Source organism: Lissotriton helveticus, chromosome 11 (genome assembly GCF_964261635.1).
Source record: "Lissotriton helveticus chromosome 11, aLisHel1.1, whole genome shotgun sequence".
Classification (NCBI taxonomy): domain Eukaryota; kingdom Metazoa; phylum Chordata; class Amphibia; order Caudata; family Salamandridae; genus Lissotriton; species Lissotriton helveticus.
The window spans coordinates 168,285,834-168,308,484 of NC_136072.1; the positions used below are offsets into that span (position 1 = coordinate 168,285,834).

At 45.7% G+C, this 22,651-nt stretch overlaps 1 protein-coding gene across 1 annotated transcript in view; it reads right to left on the minus strand.

Annotated features, from left to right (window-relative positions):
- LOC144790759 (uncharacterized) overlaps positions 1–22,651 on the minus strand; it is a 65,821-nt gene that overhangs the window by 23,775 nt on the left and 19,395 nt on the right. The window contains exon 2 of the mRNA XM_078665461.1: positions 6,387–6,440. Within this exon, the coding sequence (XP_078521587.1) occupies positions 6,387–6,440 (54 nt within the window). The remainder of the gene's footprint in view (positions 1–6,386; positions 6,441–22,651) is intronic.

A 22,651-nucleotide genomic window follows, 5' to 3' on the forward strand; every position in this document is an offset into this window, starting at 1 on the left:
CCATATATATATATATATACATATCTTTTTTCCCCATACACAGTATTGACATCAGGAGTGCAAGTGTGTCGCACGCACTGAGCAATGATCCCACATTTGCATCAGCAGCGCACTATTCCTTCCTTCACACACAGGCCTGGTACAGCATGGACATCAGCAGTGCAGGCTACCCTCACAGATATACAGGCAGGCAACTGAGTAGGTACCACATGTTGATCAGTAGTGCAAGGTTTTCTCTGTAACGCACACACATTAGCACTGCAACTTTCCCCTGCAAACACTGGCAAAGTACCACATGGGCATCAGCAGTGCAAGATTATTTTGCATATATATAGCAGGTTTATTAAAAGCAAAACAGTGCAAGCTTCCCTCCAAAACACATTGCACCTCAGGTATGCAAGCGTCCCTTGCACACACAGACATCAGCAGTTCAAGCTTCCCTCAAATACACAGAACACATACAACATTAGCATCAGCTTTTTTTTTTATAGTGTAAAGGAAGCCGCCGCACTTCAAACCTCCCTGATAACAAGAACCGGTACCACGCATATGGCAGCTGCAATAGTGCGTGCGTGCGTGTGCGTACACACACACGCACACGCACACACACACACACACACGCACGCGCACACACAGAAGAAATGAAGCACATATTCATAAAATACTCCAATGGGTCATGCAAGACCATCTGAAGTTCTGACCACATTAATCCATACCTCAATTCCACAAATCACCCATGCTTAGGACCCCTGCAATTTTGCTTTACTTGAAATAAGCTTCCACCCACTAAGCAGAGAAGTCACCGTTGGCATGGCTGATAATCCAGACTTGTAGGGGCAGATTTACCACTTTTTCACACAGCGAAGTGCAGCAGCTGGCTGCTTGAATATGAGAGAGGAGGAGAGTGACAAATTTACTGAAATATGGCACCCTCCTCCCCATTCCCTAGCACCGGCGCTATAATCAGCTCCTGTGCCCCACGGAGACACCTTTTGCGCTTTGGTGAAAGGATGACTCTACGGGTCTAGAATAGGTTTTTGACAGGAAGGGTATCCTCCCAGTACAAAATACTATGCATGAACTCACAAACCATTTTCCCTCTTTGTATGTGTGCTGTACAGTGCAGCATACGTACAAAGTCAGAAAAGGGAGGAGAAATGAAAATTTCTCCTTCCCTGCGCCTACTTCAAAAGGGCGCAGTTTTCTGACGCTAAACTCAGTCTACTTTATTTAGTAAATAGTGTTTAGCATCAGAAACCTTGGGTGGTTTCATGGGAACGCCCATTCTCCACCCATGGTACGCCCCCCTAGACGCTAAGTAATGAAAAGCAGCGCCAAGCACTACTCGGTGTTACTTTCAGATTATTTCCAGCACTAAAACAAGTTTAGCGCTGGAAAGTAAATCGGAAAAAAAAGATTTTGTGCCGATGTGATGCAAACATGACATAAAATCTTAGTAAATCCCCTTGTCATGTCTTGTCTCTAGGACAAGGTCATTCTGTTATCTGATTGGCTGTAGTGTTTTATTATCCAGAATTTGTTGTTTGGAATGAACTGCGTGCAGACAACAGTCAGTCATCCTGGTTCAAGGCAGCAACTATAACGATAAGGTGATGACTGCCTTTCTTGGCCATTTAGCCCCATTATGGGTATAAATAAGCCTTCTGATACCAAACATGGCTGTTTGAGTTAAAATGGTGCACATCAGCCCTTTGTCCCCAGCATCCCCCTAAAAAGTGTATTTGTATTAGTTGGGTACGGTTTGGTAAGGTGTCTGTTAGATTTTACCCTGGATTTTTACATGCACACATAGACAAAAACACACACAGGCACACACTCTCTTCTCTGCCTTAAAACTTGTTTAGTTTGAATACAATTGTGTTTTAAGTACCCCTGACAATCCGCACTCCTCTCTTTTTTTCCTGCCTATTCCCTCCTTGTGTCATGCTTCTCATAATGTATTTTAGAAAGACAGTCAGCCTTATTTTTGGGAAATTTGAAGCTTACACCCCCAAGCTTACTGACCAAGATACGCCTCTGTTATTAAATGCTCTCTTTTCATAATGGTATTCATTTTTCTAAACTTTTCTTCTGTCTATTTTTTTTGTGAATTATTGTGATTGTGACATACATTCTCCTTTTTTTAATTTGAATTAATTCTAATTTAGGTGTGCGGACTTTGGTTATAATGTATGCTTTTATTTATCTTCTTTCTGATTCTTGCTACCTTTCCATACTTTCTACTTTGGATCGTGTATTTGTTGTGACATTTTGGGTGGTGTTATCAAAATATTTAGTCTGTTGGCCCTGAAGAAGCGATATTTGTAACCTATTAATCGCGAAACCCGTGTTGGGCATTTTTTTCTTTCCTACGGATAAAGATGACATTATCAAACAACAATGAATTCCTTTTCCTCAAGACTTACTTTTTTCCTAGCATGAAAACAACTTGTCCCGTTTAAGGTTATGTTATTACCTCTAGAGGCGTTAAGCGCTACATTTGTTTCACAAGGCCTAACAGTCTAACTAATTGAGCACCTCAGCCCCCCCCTTTTTGATTGGCAAAATAATGTCATTACCTTCTAAAATGATCATCTTTTGAATAATGTTTAAAGAAAGTCTAGATCAGGTTCCTCCAACAAGTAGCTCTTGAGCTACTGGTAGCTCTCCAGATCCCTGTAGGTAGCTCTCCAGTGCAATCGATAATATCGTTCCTAGGCAATATGCAATGTATCACAATGTGACAAACTAACTTAAAGTTGAGAAAAAGAGCACAGTGTAAAATACCAAAAACGTTTCTGTATTTATATAAATGTTTTAATCTCAATTAATTCAATACAAAAATTATCTAAACATGAATACTGTTTTAAAAACAATATCATATTAAGGGCACTACATAGTACATTAATTATGCTGAAAATATTTGAATTTCTCCATACATAAATGTCATAAAAATGCGATTAAAACTAAGGGTGGCAGAAAATGAATCTTCGACGCGCGTTTCGGAGCAAGTAGCGCCTTCGTCAGGAAATGCCACAGATTTACCTAAAAACAATAATTAAAAATACACTGAGAACTTATTTTCTTAATATAAATACATTCTCTTGATAACAACATACTAAACAGGCTAAACATGATATGTGTGCCTTCACTTTGACACCAAGACTAACAGAGTTAACTATTAACATAATATAGAGTAAGGTGTAGAAGAAAGAGCAGAAAAGGTGAGATTAGATAGTCCCACTAGTTAAACTAATTGTATACATTGAATATCTTTCGTTTTGCTTACTTTCAAAAGTAAGCAAAATGAAAGTTATTCAATGTATACAATTAGTTTAACTAGTTTGGAAATGGGACTGACTATCTAATCTCACCTTTTCTGCTCTTTCTCCTACACCTTACTCTATATTATGTTAGGATAGAAAAAGAGAGATAAAGGGAGATAAAAACCAATATGCAAATGCTTGGCCAGCACATTGACAGAGTTGAGGAGTTTATCTCCTTGGTGACAGAAACAGGCCACATTGAATCACAAGTGTCCTGGCTGGCAAACAAATGCAAAGACTTAGAAAACAAATCAAGGTGTGGCAATTTCTGCATTTGGAATTTAAAATAAGGATCGGAAGGAGACTATATGACAAAATCCATCACAGAACAATTCAGAACGGTTTTACAAGCAGATGCAAACCCAACTATTGGCACAGAGAGAGCACACAGGGTGGGTTGTAAAACATCAGAGATGGAAAAAAAACTGCAGGACGTTATGGTAAAAACTCACAGGTTTTCCCATGAAAGAACGCATAATGGTGACAGCACGTAAATCACGGACAACTCTGTATAGCAACTGTGACGTTTTCCTGTTTCAGGCTCTATCTGTGACCACACTCCAAAAATGCAGAGCCATTAAACTGGTGACTGCGGAACTGAATAAGAAGCAAAGTAGGTACAGATGGATTATTCCGAAGGGCCTACAATTCATGTGGAAGGGCTACAAAAGAATGGTTAAAACTCTAGAGGAGGGCGGCAAATGCTGGGCATCCTTGTGGAAAGAGAGGAGAGCAACCACGAAGAGAGACCACTACAGACTATGAGGAAGCAGCAAGAGAAACCAGTGATGAGCGGCGACAGAAGACGGACACCACATTGACATTTTACAGGAACAACGTGGAGAGTGGCCACATGACAAAGGGCTACCACACAAAGGAAAAGAAAGGAGGATATAACTAGAGTAATCACGAAATGAGGTCATCAGATGGACTTCCAAATGCGGGAAGTAACAAGCAAACTGATGGAGGCACTGAGGACCACAAAGAGGGATGATATGGAAGGAATGATGAGGAGTGAAGATCCAAAAGGTATATTTATATGGGACTGCCACACCAACATGTAAAGCCGGGGAGACTGACGAGATAGTGCGGGAGGAGGATACCAGGGTGGGGTGGGAGGGAGAAGGCATGTCATCACTACCCCAGATGACCAGACACACAAATACACACTATGCAACCCGGCCTCTGCTTGCAACATGGAGGTCGAGAAGATCAGACAACTGATTGCATCTACATAGGCTTAGGGGTTTCCCCTATTCATAAAGGAAATGTTTTTGTTAAGTGAATTAATGTAGTTATGTTCACAGGATTAACACAATACATTCTACAAGATGGGTCACAATAGAAGGGCTGCTGCCCCCTTAGAACGTCTACCACAACAGCCACCATTAAGTACATCATTCTGCATGTTAGGGGTCTTCACTCACCATACAAAAGGAGCATGGTCTGTCGCTTTCTAAACCAACAAGCGGATTATATTTTTACAGGAGACGCATCTCTTGAATCAAGACCAGTTTGGAATGATGCATAAGGGCTATCCGACACAATACTGGCCCTCAGGGGAAACTGAAACAGTGTGTATGGCAATTCTAATCATGAGAATTTTTTAAAAATAGATCCAACATCTGCAGAAAACATGGAGGGCAGGAGCCTGGTGCTGCAAGGCCTAATAGATAACACTCCTTACATAATCATCAACATATTTGCACCTAATACCAGTCAAGAAGTGCTTTTAGAATTAGTATTATCCACACAGGTGGGACCGGCAGAGGGGAGTATCCTCATGGGTGGAGATTTTTATTTTATTTGGCATCCAGAAAGGAATAGGTCACCGCATAACAAGTAGGCCACAAGACCGGCTTTCCGCAAGTTGAAAGCACAATGGGGTTGATAGATGGCTGGAGATCTTTCCACCAACAGACCGACGAGTACACATTGTACTCTCAGGTTCATAAATCATATACTAGAATGGATATGTTTTTCCTTTCCCAGGACCTGATAATTAGAGTCACTGACATTCGCATTAAAAGGGGAACTATATCACATCATAGCCAAGCAGATATATGGCTGGGAGGAGAGGGGCGATAGGCACAGAACGTGGAGGTTCCGGCCTGAACTTGTGCGGTATGAGGTCCATAGGAAACAACTGGCCTAAACCATACGTTACTACTTTAATGAAAACAACCCAAGTAATAACTCTCACACGACCCACTGGGATGCAGCCATATCATTAATAGCCTGCAGAAAAACAATCAAAAAAGCAATCAAAGGCAAGTGAACAGCAGCTCATAGTGGAGCTGGAAAAAGTAGATGGCACACATAAAAACCGCCCCACCAGGCCAACAGAGAGGGAACGTAATAAATTGCAAGGGCAACATAGGGTCCTAAGAACTGAAAAGGCAAAGATAACACTTCTAAGACTGAAACAGATGTTTTATGAAATGGGGAACAAAACAGATAAATTGGTAGCCAGTAAACTCCGGGCACAACGAATGAAGGAATACATTCCCTCACTGCACACACCAGAGGTATAAGATAAGCAAGGGTTTCAGGGCTCTGGGTTCTCTCACCCCCTTGAGAGTGGTTTGTGCCTTTGGATACCGGGCAGTCGAGCATATTGCCTTTCCTCTGGACCTGCAGGTCCATTCAGTCACTCAAATTTAGTCATTCTTTGTGGCCCATGCCCATGCAGGCTATTCACCCAGCAGTATTGTAAGACATTGTCTCATGTTATTCTTGCAGGTTATCCACCAGGGCCTTGTAATTTTGGCCCAAGATAGTGAGGACACTCTTTTCCCCCGAGGCCCCTGATCCTGATCATCTAATGTGTTCCTCACTAACATCTGAAATCTTGCGAGGCTTCCTTCCATCACATGGCAGCAACAGCCATTTTGGTGCAGTATAAATTCCGTGCCCAAATACGAGACTCTGCTTGGCTTCGTTTTGGTTGAAGGGAGTGTTTCAACATCGTCCTCGCCTATTTCTGTAGCATTTCTGCAACCCCGCCCTGAAGATCACCTCCCAGCCTTTGGCGCCCTACCCTTAAAAACTCCTCCTTACCTTCTGCTGTCCTGTGTCAATCCTGCATCCGCGGAAATTCCAGCATCCATGATCCTGAAAGGAAAAGAACAAAGACAAAGCATAAGCATCATTTTTGAGTGAGCCAACACATCGCTACAAAAGACAGACACAGGTTAGTGCTCTAACAAAAAACACAAAAACAAAAGCGTAACACTTTACTACTGATAAGGATCTCAAGATACCAGTTATCTCATTCTTTGGACTAACCTCGCAAACCTTTCCTGCCATCTTTCGAACTAACTGGAACTTTTGCTGAAAACTCTTTGTGTACCAAGCCAACTAATAAGCTCTTTAGAATTTGGCACGGAATTTGAATCTAGAAGATTCAGTCAGTCACCAGAATCCCTGATTGAAAGGGTCATATTTAATTTGTGAGATTGTGAGTATTGTGTTAATGCTAAACTTGTTAACAAAGGTGAACAGCAGTTAATGTACAAGATTTATTAAGAGTTATCTTTCTCCCTCATGTGCATAGTAATGAGAAACACCTCTAGCCTGAGATAAGCAGAGGTCTGACGGAAGACCTTCAGCAATCAGATGGGGAGAAGCTCTCCAGGAGGTACCAGCAGACAACTTCACATGAACCTTGTGAGAAGTTGGCCTGGTATATGATGCTCACTAGTTCTAGTGATCACCTTGTACCATGCCAAGCAACCCTTATGGTGCAGGTTGTAAAGTCAACCTTATAGACAAGCTATCCTAGGGGTAGCATGGACTAAGCAGTCTTAGGCTAAACTCTGTAAAGGCATGTGAAGCAAGCTGTTTTACCATACACAATCCCTTGAATACCAAATGAAAGGACAACACACAGATATATATTGAAAATATATATAGGTTTATTTCTACAAATAACCCTGATACTCTTTATGAGCACAGAAGCAAATGCGTTAAAACAAAACACAGTTTAAATACACAAAAGTTGCACAATTTTGGATGAGCCCTAGGGGCCACCTAAACCATATACTAAAATAGTGGTATAAGAACCACTATGGGGAAAGTGAAGAGGCCTAGGGCCTGGGGAATCGCTGGAGCTGTTCGGGACTAGCAGTGAAGAAGTCGGGAAAGGCCCGCGGGACTCGGGTGCAGTGCGGAAAGTGCACGCTTTACCAACGCAATGTCAATGGTGCGTAAAAGTTACAAAGTTAGTTAAAAAGGAACCTTCCGAGTGACCTAGAAGGATGAAACTTTAGACACAGACACTAGAGGTGTGTACCAGTGTGGGAACACCGGCGGAGCTGAGTTACCTCACCCACAGGAAGTGGGTGCATAGGGTCGAAGTAGTGTCGGGTTTCGTCACGCAGGTCGATGGTGCTTGGAGCTGAAGATGCTGCAGGCGACTCGATGTGAAGAGTTCCAGTGGATCCAAGGGTGGATCTGAAGAGGTGAAGACCTGAAAGCAGAGGGGACAATGTTCAAAGTCACTAGCCAGTGACTACCGTGGAACCAGAGTGGAACCAGGCGATGTCGGGTGCAAACAGGCGTCGAGGTGTAGCTTCTCTCTGCAGCCACGTGGACACGAGGGGTCGAAGACGTCCAGGAGTCGGTCACGAGCTGTCCCACGCAGGCTTCTCGCTGTTGGCGGTGTCGGCAACTTGATTGGAGCAAACAGACCTTGGCTAATGCAAGCCACGCAGGAATCATAAAAGGCTTGTTACTCGGACCAGCAAGGTCAGAGCAGGTGCTCCTTTTTACAGGAGCAAGGGCAAGTCTGGAGCAACCAGACCCGCAGTGTAAGTTGAAGGTTTCGTCGCCAAGATGGCCGCTAGCCAAGTGGCAAGTGGCCGGGATGGCGCATCGAGTGGCACAGTGCAAAAGGGCCCCACGCAGATCGTGGAGATGCTGGGGGGCTGATCTTCGGTGCAAGGGCTGCTCGAGGTTGGGGCTTCTCAAACCCCAAAGCACAGGGTGCCTCTGATGCTGCGCAGTCAGCGTTTCAGGGGTCTTCCAAGAGGTCCGGTCCCACGTCTCTCGGTGCCTCCACGGGTCCCTTCTTTGCAGGGACTGTGGATCGGGCTGTGAGATGTCTGGGAGTCTGGGTCTTGTCGGGCTCTGGGCTCGGTCTCCGGCGGGAGGCGGCGGCAAAGCAGATGTCGAGTTGCTGGTTGGTGCCTGTGTTCACAGGGTGGTCACTCCTTGGCCACAAGGGAGATTCTCTTCCGTCTTCTGTGCAGCAGAATGTCGAAGTCCAGTCTTCTTCTGTATTTCAAGTTGATTCAGGATGATCTGAAGTCTCAGGACACAGCTCCCACTCTTATTCGAATCTGGGGGGCCGGATCACCTACTAGGTCCCTCCTCTGGGTGGAACCAGGAAGGGGGGGTGGTTACACCCCCTTTCCTTTGTCCAGTTTCGCGCCAGGACTGGGGCTGGAAAGCCCCAGCACCGGTTTGAACTGGCCTATGCACAGGGACACCTTGTGTGCCCCAGGCATGTCTGATTCTATTCAGCCCTGTCCTACCCAATACACAAAATCCTGTCTGGAGTGGTGCTAGCACCTCCCCAGGCAGGAAACCCTTTGTCCAAGCTGCCCTCGCTGGAAGGACTCCCAGCAGCAGGAGGTCAGACTTGTGTCTGTGGTGGCAGCATCCATTTTGGGATGCTAAGGCTCCGTTTAACTTTAACCGGGGTTCAGGCTAGGTACATGTCGTGTCCCTCTAGAAGGGTGCAATGCTACCCCCGTCGCCAGAACTGGCGAGGGGGTAGTATTCCAATTCGTATGACACCTTACTCGACATGCTTTGATAAAGCCAAACCCAATATAGCATTTAACCGCGAGGTTCATAGTGCACTTAAGAGTATATGGTATGGCAATATCATGAAACAGCTAAAGGACATGGTTCCGAAAGCTGCAGACAGGCTCAGCTCATGCCAGAGCACCATCTCACATATTTCCAAGCACTCTGCCTCCAGGATTGATGAGGCCTTCCATAGGAGTGACTGATAGGAACATATGTGTCCATTTTAGGTTAGGTATAGGCATACTACACCTAAGTAAGGGGTGGTTACACCGACTTACCCCAGCTGAGTGATCAGCCAGTTGTGTCAAATATGGAGGCCAGGCCAGGGGTGGCACAATACATGCTGCAGCCCCTGGTAGGCCTTGGAAGCACCTATGCCCTGGGTACCTGGGTACACTGTTACAGGGGCCAATAAGGTGAACTAGTTCCAATTTCGTTATGCACCTAAAGTACATGGGTATCAATTTAGAGAGAGAACAGCAGGCTGTGGGTCTGATTAGCAGGCCCACAGCCACATTAAGTCATAAACCAGTGAAGCAAAAAGCAAAAATTTGGGGTGACCATAGGATAGCAGACCCTACTCTCCTACACAACCCCCCCAAACGCAGGGACATTAGACTAACCTTGACCAGTTGTGTCTTCATGTTCTAAGTGGAAGTACCTGGAGAGACCATCTGCATTACCATGGTCAGTCCCTGGGCGGTGCTCCACTATAAAGTCCATCCCCTGTAGGGAAATGGACCACCTGAGCAGTTTGGGGTTTTCACCCTTCATCTGATTAAGCCATAAGAGGGGCTTATGGTCGGTCTGAATCTTGAAGTGAGTGCCAAACAAGTATGGTCTCAACTTCTTCAGGGCCCACACCACAGCAAAGGCCTCCCTCTCAATGGCTGACCAACGTTTCTCTCTGGGGGTCAGCCTTCTGCTAATGAATGCAATGGGCTGGTCTTGACCATCTACATTAAGTTGTGAAAGCACAGCTCCCACTCCCAACTAAGCATGGGCGGATCTAGCGGATCTCGCGTACGCGAATTTGCGTATTTACGGATTCGCAATCCGCGACAATACGCGAACTCTCGCGGATTTGCGGATTTTCCCGTTTTTTGTGTTGGCGAGCGTTCGCGCGGATTTTGGCTCGCAACGGCCGCGACTATGTTGTTTCTACGTCTGGTTTATCATCACAGGTTCACAGCACCCTCTGTTTCACCACTGCCACCCTCTGGGACACCCATGCCACCCTCTGGTACATCCTCACTGCCACCCATTAGGTTTGTTTATCACTGTAGTTTATGGGGGTTGAAAAAAGCAAGCACACCTCCCCTACTTCAACTGCCATGAATTAATTTGGGGTTGATTAATGTGTCAGTTATTTTGAAAGTTCCAGTCTGGCTGGCACCTGCTTCCTTCCTTATCTGTAATTTGCTTTCTGTTGCAGTGCAATTTTTTTTCACAGGACCTTTATGGTCTACTTGTAGCTATTCTATGAGCCTGTTGTTTGGGTCATAGCAGGGTCATAGAATAGTTGCAAACTCTGGAGGGGCCCCTCAGGAAGCACTAGAGTGAATGTTACTAATGTTAAGTTTGAACTTTTGCACCTGCTCATTGCTTTCAGTTTAGCAAAAATCGTTTTTTCTGCCATTTCGCGCGTTTTTTGGGGCGCGAATCCGTGCGAGATCGATTTCGGAAGCCGCGAATGCTTGCGAATACACTAAGTTTTTCTTTGCGACGTGTATGTTCGTGTGATTTTGTGCGTGTTCGCGAGGCGCTTGTAGCTATACGTTTGCCAAGTTACCCTAGCGGTCGTACACGGGCGCGGCCATCTTGTTTGCGTGACGTAATTCCGTTTCCGGCCGCTATGTGTAATCTCGCAAACTGTGCTGCTCGCTAGTACAATTTCGCGCGTGCTCGCGAGGAAAATCTCGCGCGAACTTACCCACGCGGTCGTGAACGGGCGCGGCCATCTTGTTTCTCATTCATTGCTATGGTTCTGGGCATGCTTTCTGTATCCTCTCTGAATCTCTGCCATCCTTTGCTTGTTTGAAGTTTATTTGATCTATTTTACTTATTATCTATCCCTCTATTTTTCTAGCTCTATATTTTTGTGTTTTCTGCTGCTTTTAGTTACTTTTAAACTACTTTTTTAAACTCTTTTCTTTTCTTCTTCACTATTCTATTTCTTCTTTATCATTTAACTTTATTTCTGCCCAGACCATGGTAAAGGGAGCCGGGAAGCACCCTGAGAAGGGGAAGGGTCCCGCACCCCGTGCCCGGCTCCCGTGTGGGCGTTTGAGGGGGGAGCAAGTGGTGCCACGGGAGATCTTTAGCGCGGAGGAGGTGGCCGCACTCATCTTCCACGTCCAGCGCCGCCTCCCCAAGACGATCCTGGGAGGCGGCAAGATCGCAACCGGCTATGGCATCCGGGAGCGCCGGAAGCGGTGGGAGAAGGTGTGCCGGGCCATGTTTAAGCTCTCTGGGGTCCGGCGCACATATAACCAGGCCACCCACCGCTGGACAGATGTCATGGACCGGGAACGGGACTTGCTGGACGCGCTCGGCGTAGAGGTCCCCGGGCTTGGTGAGTAGTAGTAGCTATTCATCACTACTCTGTTTTATCCGGCTCTGTCATTTGCAAATCTTTGTTCTTTACCAAGAGCAATAATGCTGCCGATTACATTGTAGGTAATTTATATTTCAAAATCTTCTATTCATTTCAGGTGCACTGCTCTCCTTCTCAGTAGCCTTGCTTGCTACTATGCTTATTTGTTTTGTATTTTGTGTTCATTTCATTGGCCTGAGAAATGATGTATGAGTGTAGTGTAAAGATAAGAACTGCGTAATGCTAGACACTAAGGGTCATATTTTCAATTACCGGCGCATCCCTGCAAAGTAGCAGGGGTGCGGCAGTAATTGTGTGCCATGCCACCACCACCCATTGGCCCAAAACGTCACAGAAGCCTTACGCATCTGTGCCGTAAAGGCGGCGCATTGCTGGAGTTGCGTGCCAACGATGGCGCAGCTCCAGCAATGCTCTGGGGTACCCTATCTCCCCAATGCTGCATCAAGCCGTACGTCGGCTTCAAGCGCGCAGGGTTTGAGTCATGCATCATTGTCCTAAAAGTGACTGATTGACATCTTGTAGATTTCCCTCAGCCACTTTTAGGATTTGTTCCTGCGCAGGTACGCCCTCCCTTGCGCCGGAACGCCCCCTGATGGCGCAGGGCTTTACAACGTGATGCATATATACGCCGCACCAACACCATGGCGAGTCTTTTGTTCTGCCGCTGCGTCACAAAAGTCACGCAACAATGGAGGAAAATGAGCCGCAGGGGACTTCTAAATCAGCCCCAACAGACTGAAGTCCAGTCCTTCCTTTAGACACATGGCTATAAGAAGAAATAGTGGCGGTGGTCGGTGGATTGATAGTTTGAGTATTCACTGATCTGCAAGCAGGATGGACTTTGTCTGTCACTTCGCGTGCTGCGGACTGCTGCCTGCCAGGCCTAGGCAAACCTCTTTAGTAGTCTGTTTATTGAGTTACATAGGAACTTTCTAAGTCAACGGTCCGCAAATCAGGCAATACGAATAACGTAGTATACCACATGAGATAGATCTCGTGGAATAGTTGTCTATCTATTTGCTATTTCTCCAAAATATTTTGTTATTGTTCTTTTGAAATGTTTGATTTGGTTGACAAATCTCATCCATGTTTTCTGGTCTTTCTTTCTTTCATGTTGTACATCAGCTCCCCCCAAGGGCAAGAGGAGTCGGACACAGGAGGAGGAGGAGGGTGCTGTTCAGGAGGATGCAGGCCAGGATCGGGCAGGCGAGGGCTCCTTTGCTGGCCCCAGTAAGTTTAAATTTTAATAAAGAGTACCTATTTTTTCCTAGCGTTCCTCATTCGATTTTTTCTAAATCGTCTTTGATCTTCTTGTAGACTGGATATAAATTCTTATCCTGCCTCGAATATGACTCCATGTGGTATTACTAGATTATTCTTATTAGTCTGTCTGTGTAGCTAACTAAGATTGGACATTTGGCAATTCCATTGTACTCCCATTCTATTCAGCAATAGCTCTATGCACTGTCTCCTTACTGACTAGATAGTGTGGCAGAGTCATTTAGCTCCCGAAGTCACCGATGATTGATCCCCAATGATCTTTAGATTATCCTACGCAGGACAAGAGTACGGAGTCATAGTCAAGAAGTGTCAGAGGCACTCATGCTTGCAAAAATTCCAAAACCTTTAGCTCATCCACTCTAGTCTGGAGGACCAAAAACCACAGAGTCTATTTAAGTTTAATAGCTTTATTAAAGGTAAACACATTTATTAAAATCAACTTTGTCATAAAACTATTTAACTGAAAACGGAAAAGTGCTTAGTGCTGACGATTAATTGGACACATTTCTTGTGGTCGAGCCGAGCTCTCACCTGGTTTGAACTTGATCCTGGACTCGTGTTCTTAGAAGTCAAGCTTCTGTCTGTTAGGAGAAAAAGTGGTGCGTGTTAAAAATAAAAAGCAAGCATTCATCAGTTGTGCATAAAAGTGCAGCAAGACAACAGCCTTCCCTGGAAAAAGGGACATTTTTACTTTAGAGTAGACAGTCACAAATTATTACATTGTATTCTGTTTTTTTAACATTTCTTTATTACTCCTAGACCAAATATTATATAGTAGTGAGTGGTGTATTCTAGCATTCTTAAATGTACTTTGTAGGTGGAACATCTGGTGGCGGGGCCAGCGCGGAGGTGGCGGTGTTGGGCGAGGACTCGGAGGACTCTGGGGAGGAAGCGGTGCAAGAGCCGGCGGACGGTCCTGTGGGGGTTCCCACGGTGGTGGCGGGAACAGGTAAGCTATATATTCCTTACTTATTGAGATTGAAGACTGCATAGTGTGCTTTCTGCACAGGTGTATTACAAATCAACCAGGTAGTAGCCTCCTCGAAATGTACTCCGACTTAGCTGTGAAGTTTTTGGTGAGAAGAATCCCAATAAGATCTTAGATGATCGTGATGGATGGGATGAACGAAAAGCGAAAGAAGGGTGTAAGTAAGTGGGACGCGAAATTTTATGATGGCTGGCAAAGAAGAACGATATGTGTTTGCTTGGCCCCCGAGGTGGCTGGGAAGGAAAGAATATGGTATGGTGCATGGCTGGGTCAATGATGAAGCAAGGATGGGTGGAAGGACAGCAGCCTGGGTGGGTGAAACAGAAACTGTATGTGTGCGTATACTTTGAATGAATGGATGCCTGGAGCATGGTATTCTCTGACTCTTAGATAGCACATGTGTATCTAGAGAGAGTAGATGGTCGCTGGATGAACTAAGTGTTACCTTGAAGAGCATGTACCACCGCACCCGCACGTCCGTTCCAGTGTAGGGAAGGCAAGGAAAAGAAATTGTAAATGTATCCAATACTACCATGAATAGTAGCAGTACTTTGTATTGCAACTGCAAGCACAGCATATATCCGGTTATTACGGTGGACACTCCGTACCTCTCTTAATAACTTTAGTTTAGTTGTAGTACGTCATTCATGTGTGGGTGTATGACTGTTCACTCAATATTAAGCAAAGCACCTAAAGTCATTCCATATGTCATCAAATACGTCCCATGTGAAGTGATAGATAATCAAATTATTTAGCTTCTTCATTTTCCTTTTCTAGTACTCATTTGCACTGTAGGGTGAAAGGTAAATTAATTAAGCAGTAGCCCTTGTAACAGAGTATTCTCAGTGCCACCCGTAATAGAAAAGTAATAGCTTCACCACCTGCATGTACTGGACCGGTACAGTAACGCCAGTGTGTCTCACTCATCATGGTGTGCAACTGTTTTTCTCGGGTGCAAGTTCACTGTGCTGCCATTCTGCCGGCTTGCATAAGATAACGTACCAATTTTCCTAAACAAGAGAGAAGAAGAAGAATAAGACTGGGGTACTGTCATAGTCGACTGTAATGGAAGTCCATAGTGGTCGTAGAATTTGTTCATTAAACTACCACTAATGTTAGAGCAAGGATGCAGAAGTGGGAGGTTACATAGATACTGTCCTCAGTAGTTATGTACTGTGCTTTCAATTTGCTACTTCTACTGTGACCCAACTTTCGGCTCAATCACTTTGTGTTATTAATGCTAAGGAGCTTTGGTTACAGACTATGTCTTTCTTTCTTCATATAGTTGCTCCTTCCAAATCGACATCACGGAGGGAGCAGGCTCGAATGGCCCGGCAACGGAGGCTGGATGCCACTGTCGCCGAATATCGGCGGCTGGTGGCCCTGGGGGAGGAGGAGGACACGCAGTCGACCGGTGCAACCACCACAACATCCTCGACTGGGACAGCTGCATCCTCCTCCGTGACCCCACGGGCCGCCAGCATGCGCAGTGCTCCAGCGGTCGGAGCCGGGCTAAGAAAGCCAACCGCCACCGCCAAGCAGCAGAAAGACCAGCTGCCCCCCACAGGAGCTGCAAGGCACGCCAGCGCCGCCTAGGAGTCCGAATGTCCTACCTGGAGCAGGAGGTCCTTAGGTACAAGAACTTGGTGGAGGGCCTCCGCTTCGACCTTGCCACCCTCCGCAAGGAGTATGATGCTCTGGCCGCAAAATTCACCAGCACCCTCCAGTAGTGGAGTGTCCCTCCCTTGCCCTTTTTTTAGAGACTTTTGGGGGGTGGGATTTGGGAGTTGGGTTCTTTTTGGGACTTTTCAAAGACAATCGTTGGGGTTAGGGAGGGTCTTGAGGGAGATTATTTTGTTAGGGCTACATAAATATACTTTTTTGAACTTTATCTGACCATACCTGTTTTTTACTGCTTTTCAGTCTGGTGGGTGGGGGACGGGGGTGTAACAGTAAGTTTGTTTTCCTGAACAGTCGTAGGACTTTAGTAGTACTACCGTCAATCTCTCGTCTAGTCCTAATACTCCATTATACTACCTCCCACCAAACGCTTATCTTACCTGTAATTTGTGTTAGAAATTAGGGCTAGGCCCAGGGCTGGCTCCACGTGAAATGGGGATTAACGTTGGCAATCCTGGGCGGGTGAAATTTCCTCATTGCGGTGGTACTAGTGGTGTGACACAGTGGCAGTTGCATGCCTATGGAAAAAAAGAAAACGTTTCCTGGTTTGTCCTTACTGTAGCATTACAACAGTTACGGTACGATCGAGAATATAGCAGGTGACAGTACACTAGAACAGTGCCATAATGTAGCCTAACAAATGGTAAAGTATTTGCTTGCAAGTATAACTAGTACTTGCGTTGAATTTATTTGACATTGGCTCCTACTACTAGAAGAAATAGTACTGAAGCTGAGTAAGTCTAGAAGATATCCTCGTATTCCTTCGCCAGCCTGTTGCTATGACCTTATCCTCCCCAGCAAGTGTGTGGAATTATTGATGTCATTTTAGTCAGACATCAAGCAAAACAACACAGCCCGGGGGAAGAGGGTTAGGGTTTGGAAAATGGATGGGAATGGGGGTTTCTTTTTGGGTAGGTTTTGTGGAGAGAAGAAAAAAAATGCACAGCCTGGACAAACAATAATTGAAGATAAAGAAATCTTTTGGTACAAACTAAAGCTAAGCACATGCAGTCACACTCATAGAAGAAAACAATGGATACTGTATCTGTATTCTGTATGTTGTTGGAGTTGTCCTGTTGAATTTGGTAAGTAAGTTGCATGCAGCAAACAATTCCTCTTATTAGCGGCACTCCTCCATTCCAGCTGACGCTTCGTCCATCAATGTTGGTGACCACTGACAGAAGACACCCTGTCCACTGCCTGCCTGGCGGATGTTGACTGAAACCCGGCCTGTAATTATTGAACGGAAAACAGGAAGTGCTATTACAATACCACTGATAAATAAATAAAAGGTATGTACGCTGTGTGGTGCAAAAAGTCACACTTTGATTTCCCTAATAGACAGTACAATATTTTTGAAATTGCGTGCTCTGTCTGAGTCACCTTTTTAAGGATAAATAAGTATGGCCAAAATATTATAGCGGATCTTTCCCCTCAAGGTAGGTGTACTGTAAACTGTGTTTTAGAACACAATTTGACCTTCCCAGCAATGCTCCCACCAAGACCCTTACTAAAGCCAGTCGCAAAAATGTAGAAGACCCCCAATCAGATCTCCAAAAACGATGCCTAGCAGAAAAATGGTGACAAAACGTACTTTGAAAGTAACAGTAGGCCCAAATACACCCTTACCGACCGTGGATTGTATTCAAACCACTTGCAAGCAAGCAAAAGTATCCATAGCCAGCATCGCTCCAACAGTGCTCTAAAACCCCAGAACTGCGTTGCAATAGAACACCCCGAAACACATGCAATCCTGCTGCTAGGGCTAACCCTAACGAACCCTAACTTACAAAAAGTGCCAAAAGGTGTTTCCTTATGGATTTTGTCCAAAACACTTCTATCCGTTATTAGACCTTCCCAGGAATGCCCCAGCCAAGACCCGCCAACCCACCCGCAAAAAAGCACGCGACAACACCCCCAAACAGCGAAAAAGATAAATCTCATACTTACTATATCTCTCGGCCTTCGGTCCAAACGCGCTGTGCAGCTAGGTCATCATCATAACTCCTGTTTTCCACCACGGATTTCCTGAAAAGCAAATGCAATCAAGATTAGACTGTCGCAGCAGTGCTTCGACAGAGACCACGGCCGCAACCCACCCACAAACAGCAGGAAGCCCCCCAAAACGCTACATTGAGCAAGATGTCAGAAGAAATAGCAAGAAAAACGCTTTTCCTTAAGGATTTTGTCCAAAACACTTCTATCCGGTATTAGACCTTCCCAGGAATGCCCCAGCCAAGACCCGCCAACCCACCCGCAAAAAAGCACGCGACAACACCCCCAAACAGCGAAAAAGATAAATCTCATACTTACTATATCTCTCGGCCTTCGGTCCAAACGCGCTGTGCAGCTAGGTCATCATCATAACTCCTGTTTTCCACCACGGATTTCCTGAAAAGCAAATGCAATCAAGATTAGACTGTCGCAGCAGTGCTTCGACAGAGACCCCGGCCGCAACCCACCCACGAACAGCAGGAAGCCCCCCAAAACGCTACATTGAGCAAGATGTCAGAAGAAATAGCAAAAAAAACGCTTTTCCTTAAGGTTTTTGTCCAAAACACTACTATCCGGTATTAGACCTTCCCAGGAATGCCCCAGCCAAGACCCGCCAACCCACCCGCAAAAAAGCACGCGACAACACCCCCAAACAGCAAAAAAGCTAAATCTCATACTTACAATATCTCTCGGCCTTCCGTCCAAACGCGCTGTGCAGCTAGGTCACCAATCATCATAACTCCTGTTTTCCACCACGGATTTCCTGAAAAGCAAATGCAATCAAGATGAGACTGTCGCAGCAGTGCTCCCAGACCCCAAAACTCACCCACAAACACCCGGAACCCCGCCAAAGAGCACCTCAAAGGCAAGCAAGTCAGCAAAAACTGCAAGAAATTTCCACCTCATATTTGGTCCTAAACACTTTTATCCATTATTAGAGCTTGACAGCAATGGGCCCAAAGCCGTCAACTCACCCGCAAAGAAGTAGAACACCCCCACAAGTGCTGAGTCTTTCTTCATTGGTCGTAATCCAGCACTCTGCTTTGAGAGAAATCGCAGTCTGGAGGAGGAGGATAGAGGAGCATGTTCTTCTGAACTTGTGAACCTGAGGAATGTAGACTGCGGCACCTTCAAATCAATAAGCAAACAAGTGAAGACAGTTCTGCTGATGGGCTTGTTTTTGTGGTTAGGTGATTAAAGTTTGAATTAAATTAACTGTGCAAAACAAAGAAAGACAGACACACAGGAATAAAAGTGAATAAGGACGAAACAGAAAGTTATTGATTCATTGTCTCATTTTCAGGGCTCGGTGTCAGGGAATAAGAATAAGAGTTCGTCATCATACTCTGCGAATTCAGGCAGGATGAGGTCAGCGTCACCGAACAGAGAACAAATTCCCTCATCTACGTTGCTGTCCTCCTCGTCTTCATGCGGCGTGCTTTCTCGTACTTTGTAATCTGGTGGTATGAGGTGCTGATTCATCTTGATCATTGTTAGCCTCTCCACATTTTTGGGCGAGAGGCGGCTCCGTTTGGGAGTTACAATGCCACCAGCAGCACTGAAAACACGTTCAGAAGACACACTTGCGAGTGGGCAAGACAAGTAGTTTATAGCCAGGTTGGAGAGCTGTGGCCACAATTGTTTTTTGCCATGCCAATACTGCAATGGCTCATCATTAAGAAAGACCTCTGTTGAGTCATTCAGATAGTCCTGCACCATCGACTCAAGGTCATCAACGTCAACGGTTCCTCCACTTTGCTTACTTTTTGCTGTGCCTGTGACTTTTTTTCGAGAACCATACCCAAGCAAACTTAGCCAATCCTCTACAGCAGCCACTGTTACTGTTGTGTGTGGTGCAGATGATCCAGTTGCCGGTGTCTTTAACGGCTGAGAGGTCACTTGTGCCCCAGCCACAGGTGCAGAAGTAGATTCTTGTGACTGGGGATGGCCTGCTGATGCTGATGTACTGCCTTCTCCTTCAATAACCTGCCGTTCTTTTTCAAACCTCTTGGCTGACCAGGCTAGCCAATGTTTGTACTTTTGAACATCTTCATCAGTAAAAGGAAAGAATGCTTCGCCTGCCAGCGCCTTTTTGTAGCGTGGATCCAGAATAGTAGCACAAATGTAATGCTGTTCTGACTTGATCTTTTGAAGACGTTCATCACCACGTAGGCGCTCTAATAATTTCTCAGACAAAATAAAAGGGTCTTTTTTTTTTTACATCTTTTTCAAACTCAGAAGACACCGCCATCAGTTGGTGCTCCAGCATGCACAACAATGGGATAGCTTTTCCCAAATTAAAGTCCTCCTGGCTGACTGCACGCGTGAAGAACTCAAAAGGATGAAGCATGTCTGTCAGGCTTTTAACTATGTCCCATTGCGCCGCAGCCATCCGCAGATCCTCCTTCTGAGATGTACCCTCTGTTAAGAAATAGTGATCGAGTACCGTATACTGCTCATACAGACGCTCAAGCATGTAGAAGGTTGAGTTCCAACGTGTTGCCACCTCCTGGATGAGTGCTTTCACTGGCATTCGACGTTCAAGTAGCAGCCTCCTCAGATGCTTCCGGGCCTTAAAAGAATGGCTGAAATGGTTGCACATTTTGCGGCAGGTGGCCATTACCGCGAACGCTGCACTGTCTCTATCACTCAAGAATTTTTGAACTACCAGGTTGATACAGTGCGCCAAACACGGCACTCTGAAATAGCCACCCAGCGACATGGCCTTAACTACATTGGCGCCATTATCCGTGGAAACATAACCAATCTGGCGTTTTTTTGGGGATAGCATTTTCGAGACCTTTTTGTTAAACTCGTCCAAAATGTTTTCGGATGTGTGACTTTTCTCCAAGCCAAACATGGCTAGTGTTGCATGTTTCCGAGCAGCTTTGAAAACTTGGTCCGGGTCAACACCTGCGTTTAGCTTTGCTTTAACACCTGAAAAAGAGACCCAGTGTGCAGTGATGCACATGTAATCAGCGCCTGCGCCACTGGTCCACATGTCTGTTGTCAGATGTATTGTGTGAACAGCACTCTTCTGCAAAGCTGCCCCAATCGCCTCCAGCACATCTTCATGTAGTGCTGGAACCGCAACTCTGGCAAAATAGAACCGGCTAGGAACCTTCCATTTAGGGCAGAGCGTTGCCACTAATTCTAGAAAACCTACCGCTTCTACAAAAGAAAAAGGGAGAAGGTCCACAGCTAGCATTTTAGCCAGCTTAGTGTTATACAGACGCGTCAGTGGGTGGTTGCGTTCATATGGCACGTCTGAAGAAAACATGGTTCTAATGTTGCCCTGGACCAAGCATTTACGGGCTGATAATGACTTCGTTGACCCAATTTTGCTCGCTGGTGAACTTTTGTGCGTTGGTGTCTCACTCGCTCCAACACTCTTAGTGTGCTTCACATTGGGTGTGCTGCTGACAGGGGTACTGGGTGTAAGGGAAGTGTTTGACACGTCTTCTTCCTCCTCGTCATCATCAGATGCAACATCAACGTTTTCTTGAATTCGGGCTTCCTTGATCGCATCTAGGTGCGCAAACCATTGGACAGTGTGCTGTCTCCTAAGATGACCTCTCTGGCCTCCGGTACCATAGTTGGTACCTGACTTACCATGACTAACTGCAAGCTTACAAAGGGTACAAATGGCAAACTTTGGATTTTTTTGACAAACAGTAAAGAAGTCCCAAACTGGGGACTTGAAGTGTCTGTGGGGCCTGGAGGAGGCGGCGATACTGGTGGTGGTGGTCATGAAGCTAATGCCAGATGAAGTGGAGGATCTGGATTGCCCAACTTTTGTACGTTGTGCACTTTCACCGCCACTAATTAAGGTCGAGGTGGATGGAAGTCCCTTCTTGCCAGAAAGAAATATGGAAGCGGGACGAGTTGGTGTACTACTTAACTCCAATGATTGTGGTGTTTCCACTGCCTCCTCATCGACAACATCATCATCATCATCACGCTCAGCAGCTCTTCGGGCTAGGGTCAAAATGTCTGTTTGCTGCATGCCCGCTGGGGCTGCAGTGACCTTTATGATGACTGGGTCGTCGTTGTCAGAGTCTTCATCAGCAGCAGTATCCGCCACTTCTTGTTGAGCCTCATCACACTCCATAACTCTGAGACTTTGGACGAGCTTCCTTTTACGCTTAACTACCTTTGTCAGATCATGGTGTGCCTCACTCTCAGACGGCAGTGGTGCTGGTTCCCAAGTTTGATCCATATCATCAGAAGGAGGTGTGCTTGAAGAAGATGTAGACACCACCCTTGATCTCTTCCTTGCTAGGGGTGTGGAAGACAATAAATGATCATCAGGAGGAGTGGCTTCCTCAAATGATACCTCGCCTTGATTGTCGATTTCCTGATGTGCCCCTACTTCGGGAGGAACAACTATTGTGGGCACTTGTGACCCTCCATGCACCTCTGCTTGCGCATCTCCCAGCTCGTGAGGTTCCCGGATCAACAATAGCGGGTAAGCGCATCGCCATCATTGTTGACATTGCTCGCACTCACGCGCACACGTCAATCGGGGCACTGTCCTTGTGTTGTGCTGTTTTGACTTTGTGCCGGTGACCGTGATCACCACGCAAACACCGACCTCGAGCAAATGACAGAGTGTCAGACTGGATATGAGCGTCCTGAATTCATATATATATAGTTTGTGTTTATATCTGCGTTTTCTTTTCTTTTCTTTTATGAATACACGGGCCGCCCTTACCAACTCACTGGGTTAGGGCGTTACATCACTAATGGCCCGGCATATTGGGTTCACACCGGACTTGGCAAGTTGCATAGTCTTGAGTCAAGCCCTTTGCACTGAGATGCATGCTTTAAGACTTACAGCATGACTGCTCACATACAGAGCGTGTTCAACTGCGCGCACTGGTTTTATCAATCACCTCTCTCACAGTACCATTGAATTTGCTATGGCATAGCGTTTGTATTCACGGG